Here is a 15,826-nt window from a genome sequence, read left to right on the forward strand (position 1 = left end):
AACAGCAATTCTTTTTGCATTTTTACAGTTAAAAATGATCATAACCTATACTAATAGATAGAAAGTGGAGAAATATTTCACACTTTGATTTGATCTAATTTTTCAGTTACACAGAAGTATTTTTTGCTGTACTTTTCTGGGAGAGTCAGCCTAGGTGGATTCTCAAGCTGTGATTTTTTATACTCAGGCATGAATGTTTATGCTATTCTTGTCTTAATTAAGTAGCAAGGTACTACTCAGCACTTAGGTAAACCATGTAACTCCACAGAAAATAGACAAGTTAAATATAAGATACACAAACATAACTGAAAGTGCTATGTTACATAGTCTCCTAGTGAAGAAAATTCCTGCTCAGTAATAAATAATTAAATTCAAATGTATGCTTCTCTTCCAAATGTTTGAAGAATATCAGTCCCTCTTTGATGATGGTTCTCATGCTGGAAATGTGACTGGAGACCTGGAGCTCCCACCTCCTCATACCCCCACTGTTTGAGGTGAACCTACCATCTCAGAAACTGCTGTTTTTTATAGAAGTTGAAAGTTTGATCTGTTGAAGAGTCTTTCTGGTACCTTTCTTTTTCTCTTGCTTTCAGCCTACAGGGAGTGATTGAATGGGCAAGGCAAGGGTTCATCTTTGTGTTGCTGGATGATCCCAAATACAAACTACCCCTGGCCATGAATATCAGTGGATGTCAGGGCTCCATGCTGCAGACTGGCACACAGCTGGGTCTGAGATCCATTTGACTGTGTAAGGTACTTCTTAAATTAATGTCTCTCCCTCTTGGAAGGCTGTAGCTATTAAGTATCTTTTTGTCCCCTGCAATCACTTTAAAGACGTGTATTTTTCTATTGGAGTATATATCACATAAAGACATAGATAAATATCTATTCCTCGTTTCATGCCATCTGTGATGCTAAGGAGGTCTAGCTTTGGGATGGTGAACGGGTTGGTACTTTCATTAGAGAAGACGACCTTGTGCCCATATCGTATATGCTTTGATACCCTTAACATCTCAGTAACACAAGAGAAATAAGGCATCCGCTCTGTTTGAAAGGAAATATGATTTATTAAGAAATTCTGTACTGAGGTTCCCCCTACAACATCTGTAATAATTAATTATTCCAACTGCAGGCTTTTAGGAGGGCTTTAGTGGTTCAGGAGTGGAAAGACTACTGCCAGAAAATAAATCAAAAAGTAGTCAGTAGGCTAACTCAGGCTGTCAGATATTGGCAGTCTATAAGTAATTTACCTGGCTAGACAGGAGACTGACTGTTGTATGGTAACAACAAACTGCCTTTAGAGACTTGCAGGAACAGCTGTAACAGCTGTCTGATGAATGGTGTCCCGGAGAGTGCTTATCTGCAGAAAGGGATTTACAGGAGGATCCAATTTACAGGTTATCAAGGATTGCTCTCTTATTTTGACATTTTCACTTTTTAGCAGCTAACCCTATTAATAAACATAATTATTTCCAATGACAAATATAAATAAAATAATGGAAAATACCATACAATGTATTTAATTGTGACACTGATCATAATGATCCATAATGATCTTGTTTGAATTAAGCTGTAAACGAAGAAGTGCAATATCACCTGACTCTAAATATGGTAAAACAGTAAAACATGCTAATCATAAAAATAGCTTTTAGAAATATACATTTGTATACAGTGTTTCCCACACCTGTTAAATATGTCCTTCATATTATTATGATACAGTACATTGGCCTTTAAGACGTCAAAATTAAAAAAATAATACCAATAATTAGCCAGAGAAAAACACATTTACAATCTAAACCATAAAAATCTGACAATTGTACAGCTTAGAACATATAAGAAATGGAGTTTCTAATATTTGAACAGTAACGTCCATTTTAATAACTAAGTTGAGTTTTCATACAAATTGAATCAAAGATGTTGCTAGCCAGTAAGAAACCGCAGTTCACAATTTTCCGTGGGCAAGTCAGACTTTCTCTTCTCAGCCTTCAGGGGGTTCACACATGACATCTCATCACTTGATCTGTAGAAACTGAGAAATGAAATGTTCGCTTTAGTATGAAGGCACAGAATTTCTTCCAGCAGAACTTCAAAAGGAAGCCAAGACAACTGGGGAAAAGACGGAAGAGGACTATGATTTGGCTTTTTCACAAATCAATCAAATACCAATATTTGTCAGGCTTTACCCCTCTAACCCTTTGAGGGCTAAAAGAAAAGTCCTGTACCCGGAGCAGTAGACAATCAGGACTGTGAGACAATCCTGAGTTAGACTGTGTGTCCCAAAATAACCACAGTGATTCAAGGAAGAGGTGTTGAGGCTGAAGTACCCCTCCCCTCAATAATGCTTGGCAAACAACTGCCAAATAATTTCTATTTTAGTAGCAGAAAATAGAAGAATGTATCTTAGCTGCTTTGCAATGAAATGCTTCATTTACATAATAGCATTCAATCTAAATAAATTGTGTGTAGGGTTCTTTGCTTCTGTCCCATTGCACTATTTATATACCTTATTCCAGACCATTTACACTGACTGTGTGCTTTCAGCAATGCTTATAGTTACCAGATAGAAGGATCTTTCCTCAGTGGCTTCCTTTGACATAATCTATTTTATTATTGTTCTTGTGTACATGCTTTAACTTTATTTGCATATCCTTTAATTTCTTATGTTGTTTTACCAGCCGCAGTGTGAAACTGCAAAAGTCCTGTGTCAGCCAACACTTTTGAGGGTTAGACGTCCAGCAGAGGCTGGAAGCACGTTGCATCTAAAAAATCTGAGAGTCCTGCTACGTGACCCATTAGTGCTACCAGCTTCAACTAGGCATTCAGTGATGCTGCAGGGGAGTGTAAGACATATACCAGCTCAACCTACCCACAGAAAAACTGACAACACTTTCCCAGTCATATGTGTTTGGAAAACTGACAGTAGAAAATGTTAACAGAAGTAGATGGTTTCTTTTTTTAAGTGAAATTTTCAACCTTTTTTCTTTTTCTTTTTTTTTTTTTTTTACTTTTGACAAGAAAAATGTCTCTCAGCCAATTTCTTTTTCACTTTTTTTTTGTTATATAATTTTCTATAACTGAAACTGAAAACAGCTGACAAAACCTGGTGCACTTTTGATCAAAACCTGAAAAATTTCCAAATGTTCTCAGCCAATTTCCTCCTCCTTCAGTGAGTTTTAAGCCTGCCTTTTTCTTCCCCAGAAAAGAGGGAAATTTATTGAAAAATTGTTTTTTCAATCAAAAGGTTTTATCAGAAACATCAGAGTCCCTGCAGGACTGGCCTCCTGCCCTTTGAAGTATCCAGCCGTCAGATTTCCTCGTCACTGCAAAGTGAGCACAGGATTTGTGGTTGTACCCTTCACAGGTAACCAGGATTAGGGGAAAACGCTCATTTGAGAGGCCCCAGAACTTTCTTCTTTCAGTTAAAATATGCTGAAATCTTTATTTTCTACTTGCGTAGAGAAAAACCTTCATCTCCCCTATTTTTAGCTTCTGATCCCTGGACAGACTTAACCATATGAAAAAGTTATTTAAATTGTCCCCTTAAGTCTGAGAGAGGCCTAATGGTTGTTAAGTAGCTATTCATCTTGCAAGAAATAAAAAAAATTCCACTGTACATCCTATTAGCTCCAGAGAGAGTTCCCCTTTTCTAGCCTTTTCTTCACCTATGCTTTGCTGTTCCATTACGCCATTATAACAAGCAATAATTATGCAAGTAAGAAGAGACAGATTTTCAAGTTATTTATTGAAGCTTTTTCCCTGCCATAAACCTTTCAAGCATTTACCTGTCACCAGCACTAAAAAGCTTCATTAGGTTACCATTATGAAGCGTTACTGCTAACCATCTGGATCCAAGTCATCAATGCTGCTTTGCTGTCGTTTAGAAACAATGATAAAAATTTACCAACCCCAGCAGTCCAAAATCTTGTGTTCTTTCTTCAGTACACGGGCTTGTTATTTGCCTCTTAAGACAAATAATCTTAAAGGCTGAGAAGAAACTTTAAATTCTGCAATAGTCAAGCTTTTATTTTCCATAGAATGACAGTAACCCAGGGCTATGATTAATCTAGTGTAGTGCAATACTAATTTTATTCTATTTCTTTTTTCTGAATAGTGTGCAATTTATCAGCTGGCTTTATGTTAGTGCTGATGATATTAAAAAACCTCATGATGACTAATGTTTTTTTTAATCTTTTCATTTCCTTCCCGTTATATATATGTAAAAAAACATCCTGACACAACAAGGATGAGCTAAATTACATTTAAGCCAGCAGTATGGCTTTCATTTGATGTAGTTCTAACAGAAAACCACTTTAGAATGTGTGATTTGAACATTATGCATTTTAAGAATTGAATAATCCAACTGAGCACATAGCCTTGGCAGCCATAGACAATATCAAAGAAACAGTATATACTGTCCTAATTGCCATCATAATCTTTGAAAAAAGCTGGAGGTAGGTTATGGAGTATTTATAGGTTCATTCTGCGCCTGAAATTATTTCTGCTGTTTTTTTCCCTATCTGGGTGGCTTTTTAAGTATAAGCTAGTGGAAACAGTCTTAGGCATAATGCTGTATTTCAGCCTTCCAGAAATGCTATTGCTACTGTTATTATAGTTCCAGTATGAACCTTCTAGCATTTTTACCAGACTCAAATTATACTAGATTCAATTAATTTTAACTTTACATTATTACAATGTATATAATACTGGAAAGCCAACATTAAATATTAAACACCTCTCTAAATGAAAGTGCAGTTCAACTTAATGGGCCCCAAAGTATAATCACTAAAAATGATGGAGTAAATCAGATAAAATTCAGTAAAAATTTAGAGGGCTTTCCATCTTGTCTTTTAGAAGTTTAACGGTTTTATCACTTACCTCCCCTCAAAATCTAGATAATTCCAGTCTTTACATCTGTAGATATTTAAGAACGCACTGGATACAAAGGACATTTTTTATGGGAGAGCCTGGCCATCAGATCGCCTGCTCTGCATTTATAGAAGTAGTTTGCACTCTGTATATCTCCTAAAAGCCTTTTTTGAGAAGGCAATTTCAATACATGTTAAAGACCTGCGGCACCATTCTCTTAGAGGAGGTGGGTCACTCCTCTCCCCCCAGCCTCCTCAAGCAGCTGGAAGCTGTAACGGTGACCACCACTTCTGTGGCAGGGGACATGCTGCTGGCTTTTCTAAACTCACTTAGGTGTACTTTATTTGTCTGGGGGAAGTGTGAGTTTTGATCTCTGCTAGCTGGGTCCAAACTGAGCTCAGCCTCTTCCCTGCTCTGGTTTATTTGTTCTTCCTTAAAGTTCTGAAAAAGGGTAAACAACAGGGGTACGTTCCTTGTTCTCCATAAATACCTAGCTTCCTTCTCACAGGGTTTATGGGATAAGTGTGCTGGACTTCCTTCACCATGCTCACTTTCCAGACCTAGATGTATAGGAATAAATCTTACTGAGAGCATAAGTTCAGCATATGTCCTTGGGAGGAAGTATTAGGAATGCACCATGGCTAAATGACACAAAAGATGTACACAATTATCATCTTCCCTTGTAGCATATTAAGAAAATGTTTAGAGAACAGTCCCACAGAATATAGATGTTGCAGAATTTACTGTATACCCTACAATAATTATAAGCAATAAGAGCATCCAGCAAGTATATACAAATATATCCATCTATCAAAATGCATGTTTTTAAATAATTGATTGCTCTAAATGGCTTTCATGATAACATTAATCTTAGAAATTCCCATAAAATGCAGCTAAACAGTGGATGGATAGATGATGGTGCACACATACATGAGCTTGAAACGCAAGGCCTCAAATATGCTTCCTTTTGCTCTCCTGCCTCTTTTTCCTTGCCAGAAATCCCACCCTTAGGACTGGACGTCTGAGGTTAATAACTGTAAGGGAGGCATCTGAAGCTAATTGTTACTACTGCTTGGTTTCAGGTAAAATCACATTTCTACTTTTGTCAGGCTCCTGTTGAGCAGGAGACTCAGTGCCTGACACCTTCCCAGGCTGCTTTTGGTGTCCGACTAGGCTTTGGCAGTGGGTTATGTGTCTGCCATACATCACTTTCCGCAAAACAACTGCAAGCCCCATTAAAATGCAGCTGCTGCACTGTCCTTTCACTCACAACACCGGCCCTCATACTTGCACTACCTCAAACTGCAGTTGCAGTGCAATTGCTTTGATTGCATCTGATGCTCACTCCTAAACTGTTATCTGTATAACTGTGAATACTGAATCCAGGTCCACAGATGCCGCTTTTATGTTCTCTAGTATGGCATACTGTTTCATCTCTCATAATTTCTTCTGATTATGAAATGTACTTTCTGGACAGGCAAGGAGGTGAAAAACTGTATCTGCAGAACAGACTTTTAAAAAAAAATAACACCACAAATCTTGGTTAGCCATTATTGATCCAGATATTTCTCTAAAATGAGAAAAACCAGGATGGATTACAGAAAATAGTAGTGCAAATTACCATTCTGTTTATTTGTTGTGTCTAACTGAAAACAATATCCTTCCTTTTTCTTAAGCAGGCAGCTCACATTGAGTGCAAACCCCAGTAATTTATGTTTGTAAGGTACTATGGGGGCACAGGCTTCTTTTGGTTTTTACACAGCATTCATCACCATGAATGGAAAACCACAGCAATGAACAGGGTTTATCAAAGAACCCTGGATTTGTATTAGCTCTCACAGACTTCACAATTGTGCTCATTTGAGATACACCTTGTGCTTTGCCACATAAAGCATGAAATCTCTGATTACATATATAACACAGTTAATAGGTGATTTAGTATAATGCCCTCATATGAAATGTAAACGTTCAGTTCAGTAGGTGTTAGCTGGGGAACATGAATGTGTGCTATGGGATTGTTGCTGTCATTTGTAACATTCGTAAAACATGACAGACCAAATTATGGCACCAAAGCAGAACTTTTTATCATGACCTAGTGACAGAATATTCACTGCATATAACAAACAGGAGAAATTGTACAGTTTGGTAAATATTAATAGAGAATGATTAAAGGGAGCAGTTGAACCTTCTTTAAACCTTTCTTCCAATGATGAAACCTAATCATTATCTTTTGTACTCTGTCAATCATACTTTAATTGCTGAAAACACTACAGAATCATTTTTCTGTTCAGTGAACAGTTTAATTGCTTTGAAGTGTTAGTACTTATGTGAGTAAATCTGAGAATAGCTGTTTTACTCATAAGTGAAAACAAATTTCTATCTCCTTTGTATTAAAATGCTTGGTTTCACTTGTTTGCCTGGTAAAAATCAGCGGGAAGAATGAGATAGCCCTGTCAAGTACTGATTTTCCCCCTAGACCAACATATCTCTTCTTTCTCAGAGTCCTGTGTAGGCAGATTTGTGATGGATGGTGCTGGGTGTAGTGGTGGAGATGGGATCTAGTATTTGGAGAATCAGTGAGGCCATGCTGCGGTTGAGTTGAGTCAGGTGTGAGGTTGAAGGAATGACTTTGGAATTAGAGTCACGATGGTAATTTAAGAGCTTTGTTGACTGGGACTATGACAGCAGTGAGGAGGAGGGAAAGAAGTGGATCTGTGCACCTCACTTTACTCTGTGGTTTTCCCCCTAATTGACTGCTTTTTGAAGCAAGATCTTCTTCTACAAGGTCCTTTTATAGGAGTAGGAGAAGACTCAGGGACTAGTAGTGTAGTATCTGGTGGCAGTGGGAGGCATCTGAAGCTGGAGGCATTGGACCTTCTGCAGAGTGTGGGGTGGGCTGCAGAATCTCCAAGCAGGAGAATGTGGAAGAGGTCAGAAGGTGGGAGGGTGGTGCTTTTGCAGAACTTGCTGCCCTGAAGTCTTTACCCAGAATGCACTCACAAGACTACCTCACAGTGAATACGTGCTCCCACCACCACCACCACTACATTTCATGTTCTCCCTTGGCTGATAAAGCCAAACCAAATGCAGTAAAGCCTCACTGATGCTGTCCACAGAGTTCCTCAGCTTGTACCAGAGTTCCATGACAGCAACTCAACACCTTCTGGGGATCGAGTGCCAAATGTAGCAAAGGGGCAAATGTCCCACTTTCCTTTAATCCTGAAGAAGCGTGTATATTCGTAGCAAATTCCCAGAGGTATGACTTTCATTGGAGAGCTCTAGGTGTTTTCTGCTTCTCGGGCTTGGGCCTGTTCCATGAGAAGCAAGTGTAACTGAGTATTAGCAGGATCCATGGTAAGGATCTTCCTTTATCATTCTGAATGCTATGAAGGAGATGGTTTTAGGATGCAGGGTGCTGTGAGAAGGTTGTAGAATAAAATTCATACTGAATTAACCTCTGCTTCTTGTGAGGAGTAGGAATGCCCCAGTGTGAAGCTGTGGTCCAATCAATATTAATGCTGAAGGCAATAGCTCCTGTGCTATCAATGCCAAGGGTGCAAGTTTGAACACACAGCTTATTATATAAAGGAACTGCTAAAACTTGTAGCCTGAGGCCACTCACTATGTCTACACTTTAAATAGTGTCTTTTAAAAATATATGAAAGTAGAAGCTTACTAGAACTACCTTAAACTAATTACACAGAAAGCACCGGCTAAACTTTCCTAGTATTGCCAAATTAGAGTTTAGATGGGTATCAAAAAACCAAGTGCACCCATGCAGGAAAAAGAAATTGTACACAGTGATGGTAATGAGATAAGGAGTGGCCTGCCTAATCAACAGGAGATTGTTCAGTCAGTTACTTGGAGGCAGAAGTTTTACTCAACTTAAAGACCAGGTGAAATGAGGTAAAAAGAAAATTAAAAGAGAAGGAATGGGGAGGAGAGCTTGCTGGAGGAAACGGAAGCATTCAGCATGAGAGGGCAGAGATACTGGGAAAGCTCAGAGTAAACCATGGGAAGGAGGGGAGGGATGAGGCTAACGATGATGAACAACAGATACCTAAATGGTGGCAATAGTGTACTGAATCAAGAAAGTCAATTAAACATACAGGATGTCTATGAAAGACTTGGTTTGGAAATGTGATCCAGATGGAAATTACAAGAAAAGCTGATCCTGTTTAAACACGTTTGGCTTGGCATTTTTCTGCATAATACTTATTTCAATACAAAGTGCATAGTAATGCATGATATATTTTTTAATGAGGATTTCAAGAGACATTTGTTTAAAAATAAAAATTACAAAGTAAAATGGTGGACTTGGGGTTGCATTGTGGTCTGCAAACGGCACAGAATCACCTAATAGCTGAGAAGGGATTAATATAACCTTGCAAAGAAGTAGCAGAGAAGAATTTAGCCTTTTGATTCTCTATTTGGGCTGGAACATAACTTACTCATTTTGAAAGACATTATAAAACTGTACTGTACTTTTAGAAATCAATAGCAACAACAATTTGGAAACTTCAGATACACATATCAGCATAACAGCCTGGCTAAGATTGCATTTGATTAACTTCCAAATCTTCATTTTGGCAGACTGAGCTTGTTTTATTCCTCACTGATTGCTTTTTTGTTGAAATGGCAATTACAGTTCTATCACCTTCTAAATAACTTCCCTTTTCTGTGGTCCATAAATGCCTCTGTATAGATAAATCCAATCTGCCTTTCATGTTTTGGCATTAATCATGCAGAAAATCTTCTTAGTAACACATTTATATTTTCTCAAAAACTGAGACCTTTTGGAATAATTGGGTCACTAACTACAGTGGCTCTGCAATTTGTATTGAAAAAATAAAAAACATTTAAAATTTGTGTCTTTTTAAATGGAAAAATAATGATCTTTTGGCTTCTCAGTGTTTACCCCTCTTTACTTGTGTAAAGACTTTCAACAGAAAAATGTTTCCTCTGAGGGTTTTTCATTCAGCATTCTTGAGGCTCAAGCATACTGATAAAGCCTGTGAAATGAGTGTTTTCTAGGGGAACTCAAGCTATTTACTTTCAAAGACTGACACACCAGGAAAAATGTGTGATGCATGGCAATTGCTCAATTTCAGTTAAATCTAAGAATTTGAGGATTAAGCTGATAGGCTCAAAGCCAAGCCAAACACAGGCTCCAATGGCTGGTCTGAGGCACTGCGGAGGATTTCAGTATCACAATGAAAGTCTAGAGAGTGACAGTGTTCTTTTTCCATTCTCTCACCACTTTCCCACTGTACCTTGTACGGCTGCTTTGGTATCTATGCTAGGTTACGGTTCTGATGGATATTCTCCCTACACATGATTGGGGAATTTGGCTGCAAATAGGTGAACCAAACCCAACCCAGCATGTTCCACAAGTCATCCAAAGTCTACTGGAGTCAATCAAAAGACAGGGAGATAAAAGAAGAGCAACTCCTCCAGAATTAGTGGAAATTATGTTGACAAAATTATTCAGGGGTGGAACTGAAATCAGTCTTCATATTTAAAGTCTTGAGTTACTTCAGCTAATTCTGATGTTTCTTTACCAGACATAAGTTATAGCACAAACCTTGCTATCTTTCTTATAAACCACCATCACCTTCCCCTGAAAAAGGATTTAGGCTTGCTTCTAGGTGGAAAGTGTTTGGCTGTCTTTGTTTCTGTACTGCACTCAGAGGTTGACCCTATGCTCATAAATTTTAGGCAAATTTAGCAAAAGCTGTGGAGCTAATTCTGATCTATTTAGAACACACATAACCAGTCCACTAGTATTGAATATTAAGGCCAATTACATTATATCAGTGAAGAATTATCATTTAGGCAAGTATTTTGTTTATGTGTCTGAGAGAATTTTTGGCCTGATCTAACTATTTGCCTCTGAATCAATTTACAGGTTGGTTTGTGGTTTTTTTTTTGGTTTGGGTTTTTTTTGTTTGTTTGTCGGCTTGGGTTTTTTTTTGTTTTGTTTTAAATTGGAGGCACAACAATTGTTTTTGCCAGCTGAAGCTGAGCCATTAAAATTAAACATTTTGATGTTTCAAAAACCTCAAGCACCATGACTATCTTATTCTTACCTAAAAGCTTAAGATAAACACATAGTCCTGCCTAAATAGAAAAAAACCCTCACACCAAATAAAACCCAAAATAAAATTAACATTAAAGTGAATAATGAATACTAAATAATGATAAATCTATGAACAGTGTCTCAACAAACAGCAGAGTTCCCATTCCCCCAAAGCAGAGAAAGCACACAAGCTACTCTTTGAAAGCACAGGTCCACAGGAAGGCAGTGCATGAGCTTGAACCCAAAACACTTAGACAATTTCTAAAAAAACATTAAAACGTATTAAGCAGTAATCAAAAATTCTTTTATGTATTAGATATATTGTCTCCCATGCTAGTGTTTCCAAACAGACATATTGCCAAAATTCCATGAGGCTGTAAATGCCACATGCAAGCCCGTACTCTGTATTGACAGGCATTTGCTTAATTAAGTGTACTTAGGACTAGCCTCATGAAGCACTGGGCTATGACCAGCCACTGGTTCAGGTTGTCTGGGGTAGTCTAAATACCACTATTTTATGACCAGTTCTTACAGTGGTTTTCAGGGAATAAAAACAAACAAAATCCCTCCTCCATTTAATATTTACACCCATTTATTACCTCAGTAAGGATATACTCCATTTAAACTCCTGAACATAGATGGTTATTCTGTGCTTGGTGGGATTGACAGAATGTAGGAGAAGATGATGCACAACTTCTCCTGCTCTTGTTGTGCCTGTGCATTTTGCTGGAAGTTGCTGGCAGGGCTTATTAATGTTCACCCTGCTGGATCTGAAAGGGACGTGCCCAGACTTGCCTTGCATATGACAGACGTCAGAAAGAGAGACCATGCCAATAACTCATAGCAGAAAATGTAGGAAGTTAAGTGATGACAGAAACCTCAAGCAGTTCCCACTGATAGCAGGGTGCAATGTAAATGTAAAACAGATACATTGAAGAGTGAATTTTTTGTTCAACAGGCAAAACCAAAGTTTGCAATTTTCTTGACTGGAAAGCATATAATATTTATAAATTTAAACCATGTATTTGGGTAATGCTCCATTCCCACATGTTGGCTTTAAGGCCAAAGGCACCTCTTGGCCTGACCTCAGAAAAAGGGGCTGAGTCTACATGCACTTTCGATCTGCTGACACACATTGCCCACCACATTAGCTCAGTGGCAAAGCTGAGAATGGGACCCAAACTTCCTGATTCTTCATCCTTTGCTTAAAAAAGAGATAAACAGAAGAAAAAAACATTCTTTTCAAGCTCTTTGCATCAACTTTTTAAGATTCCAATGGCCGCAAATGAATTATGTTATTTACATAATAAATGTTTTGAAAGTTTCTAACTGGGGACTAAATAATATAGACCAGATTCAGAGGAATAGATGTGAAAGGTGAGCAAACTATTTTGCTCATTCATTTTACAATTATGCAATTACAGGAAGGGAAGTCTAGTAGAAAGAGAGAAACCAAGTGTATGATAACAGTGCTTGCATTTTCTGCAGGTCTCTGTTGACATGTAGGGGATAGGATGTAAATAATAATTAGAAAAACATTATGTAGTCAGGAGTAACTTGGTTAAAACCTTGAACACCATTTAGGAAGTCTTCCCCTAAGAAATTGACTGCCAGGAAAAATGGGGAGGAGGAGCTGGCAGCAAGGCCTTTCCAATGACTCATACAATAGCGTGTGAACAACAAACACATCTACTGTGCTATTGCATATATTAAATATAACAAAAGGGCATGTCAGGAAGTTTCTAACAATTTTTGATTTCATGACATGCTTTTGTTACTTCCTCCATTTTTTCAGTCACAGGTTATTAGATTTACTGCAGCTTTGGAAGGTACAACACATTAGTATCTGTCGGGTGTGCTGCCCCTAATGACTTTCTTAGCTTGCTCAAGTACAAACATCTTGCACTGATATTTATCAAGTGAACACAATCTTTTACCTATTCATTTGTCTTAGGAATGAAGAGCTTCATGTTTCCCCTGAAAGCAAGATTTCAATGAAGTCCAAAAATGTTCAGTGCATCGAAAAGACTAAATTTTGCTTGGTCTCAACAATATTTAAAGTAATCTGAATAGGATTTCTGGCCCAACCTTGCTTCAGCCATTACCATTAATTAAAAGTTTTGTCCTTTTTTTTTCGTAGTAGTAGTCTGTATAAGTGCACTCAGCAAACTGCATATTGTCACAGTAGCTATTGATCTTTTTGACATGCTAATCAGCCTAATTCTGCTGATAATAGAAGAGTCAGTCTGATCTGCCCAGATGCTATTGATAGAATAAAAAAGTACCTAAAAAGGCAATGAAAAATCTGGTTTGAATGCAATAATAAATTAAGTACTATCAGTCCTATCACATAGTCACATATTTGATCAACCTTACTATTTGAGATAAGCAAAACTGGGCTTAAACAACATTAAATTAATCAGGCAAATTCTTATTCCTTTTCTGTTTCTGCTCTCTGCTGAGTATTTTGGTTGTTCAATTCTTATGCAAAATAATGAAAGCAAATAAAGTTTCACTGTTTCATACCGATTTGCTATTAAATTTATTTCCCTTTAGCTACTCATAGGAGAGGTGTGATGGATACACTTGTCCACTTAACCAAACTAGCAGTAGTTTGGTCCAGGGTCCAGAGGTAATGGCCTGAGCTGTAGCCAGGACTCCTCTAGTTTCAATCTGTTCTCTGAATACCCACAAAGGAGCAGAATAAGCCACTGAGCATCGATGGGTATGAGCTGAGTTTGGAACACTGATTGTGCGATTAACACATGAATAGCAGTGGCTTTTCCAAGACTCATTTATCAAGGAACAAAGAAAGTTGTGGGTACAGGGAATCTCATGCCTAGCTTTGCCATTGCATGTAATTTGACTACAAACCAACCACTTTATTCTGATCTCAGTGAGCTGCCTTTGAGCTCTCCCAGCCAAGCAGCCTGGCTGCGTGGCAGTGATCTCCCCTGGAGCTGGGATGCCTCTCAAGGCTGCTCCTCAAGGCAGAGAGACCTTTTACCAATGGCAGATCTTTGGTAAGCAACCGATATTGTGCATAACTTTGTAGTATGGTAAGTTTAATTTGTGCCTTGGTAACTTTGTTTTTGTCTGGGCAAATTCGATTTGAGTCTTGGTAGTCTTGAATCAATGTTCAAATAACTATGTTGTACAGTAATAGAGTGAACCTTGCCATTGAACTTTGTTAAGGCACACTTTTACAGCATCATATTAAACCCACTTTTGCTAATACCTTTGATAATGGTCCTTCTAGTGATATAAACCACCCATTTCTGACAAAAGGAAATTGTTTTTATGAGCTTTAGCCAAAGTACTAGTTGGTTCCATTGATTTAAATGGTATTTGCATCATTTCCCACAAGAAATGTCGCTATTAGGATATCATAATGTTTTCAGTTTTACATCATGAAACTCAGTGCAGCAAGAGGATTATCTTGAGTTTTTCATCTGCGGCAGTTTCTGCTATTTATGTCTGAAACATGATTCTGTATCAGATGTTAGAAACAACTCTGATAGACTGAAAGCATGCAGTGCAGAGGTGGGGGAAAGGACAAGAGTAAGAAATTAAATATCTTTGAGAGGTAAATGTAACTGAAATATAATTAATAGAAAGGGAACTATATTGTTGTTGAAACAACCGCTATAAATCTACATTGTAGCCAGAACTGGGCCTTGCCCAGTCTCTGTACCTTTTGTTTCTGATATAATTTAATAAAAATGCCTCTCAAGACATCTCATTAAAGGTAACTCATTATTGTGGAACTCCCATCTAATGCTTGTGTGGCTTCATTATTTTTAGTGTAGCTACACCAGCATAAAATCACAGTGCTGCAACTGTGAATATATCCTTCAAATTCCAGCCAAGCACTAACCAAAGTCTGATCTGAGTTATGACGCTGTAAATCTATTGCATTTGAAATCACTGGGATCACATGCTCTACCAGAAAACACTGTTTGCTCTACTGAATGCTTAACTACTGAACCACCGCTGTGCTATTATTATTATAGTTATTTATTGCAAAAGGCTGACAGTTTGATAGAAACTATCCTTCTCAGACAATGTAATATAGATATGAGTGCTTGTGTATAACTCATTCCAATTAAGTAGTTTGTTGGTATTTTATTAAGCATTAGCATTTTTTTTTCCAAATCTACAATACTTCAGGCTTTCAGGTAACTAATTGGATGCCAGCTTTGTTATTTACAAGGGGATTGCAATGATAAGTTATAGTTCATTTTCAGCCAGTGCTTTGTTGATGATAGATTAACACCATTTGAAACAAGTTCAGAGAAGTTATATGAAATGCTCTGGGCCTGCACTGGGTTGTCCAGCTGCTTAATAAGCAGGGTAAGGAAAACACTCTGCACACTAATTCAAAAGTGCTTTCCCTGTATCCTCTCAGCCACACCACATACTGCTAATGCTGTTTCTAGTAAGAAGAAGGGGCTTGTTTTAGAGGCATTGAGGCCAAGGTGCTTCTCAAATATCAAAATGTGTGTTGGACTGTGCTGCACAGATGACTTTTTGGCTCTCTGCTGTGCAGCCACAGGAATAAGAGGAGGTTATTGGCTTTCCTTCCCACTCCTTACAATTTAAAGCTGTGGCAGGCATCTGAAAACTGCTTGATGTCACTCACAACCTGTGTTCCAGTGATTTGTGGCCTGTTTGTGATTTGTGTGTGAGGCAAATTTAGTAAGCACAAAGATCTTTCTTCATAGGAGCTTGTTTTCTCTAAGGCAAGATGGGAAGCTGTGTAGGTATGTTGCTTTCTTCACAGCACTGTTGAGGGACAGTTTGGATTAAAAGCAGTAAGAGTGGATGTATTTGCACTAGGAAGGAACACGAAGGTTTTTAATTCACTGCAAGTAGAAACTT

General features: G+C 38.0%; 1 protein-coding gene across 6 annotated transcripts in view; it reads right to left on the minus strand.

Moving 5' to 3' along the window:
- Positions 1 to 1,045: 1,045 nt before the first annotated feature.
- RALYL (RALY RNA binding protein like) overlaps positions 1,046 to 15,826 on the minus strand; it is a 401,162-nt gene continuing 386,381 nt past the window's right edge. For all 6 annotated transcript variants that reach the window (XM_056332687.1, XM_056332685.1, XM_056332686.1 and 3 more), the window contains one exon: positions 1,046 to 2,029. In XM_056332687.1, the coding sequence (XP_056188662.1) occupies positions 2,012 to 2,029 (18 nt within the window). In that variant the 3' untranslated portion in view covers positions 1,046 to 2,011. The remainder of the gene's footprint in view (positions 2,030 to 15,826) is intronic.

The sequence above is a fragment of the Falco biarmicus genome, chromosome 3 (genome assembly GCF_023638135.1).
Source record: "Falco biarmicus isolate bFalBia1 chromosome 3, bFalBia1.pri, whole genome shotgun sequence".
NCBI lineage: Eukaryota > Metazoa > Chordata > Aves > Falconiformes > Falconidae > Falco > Falco biarmicus.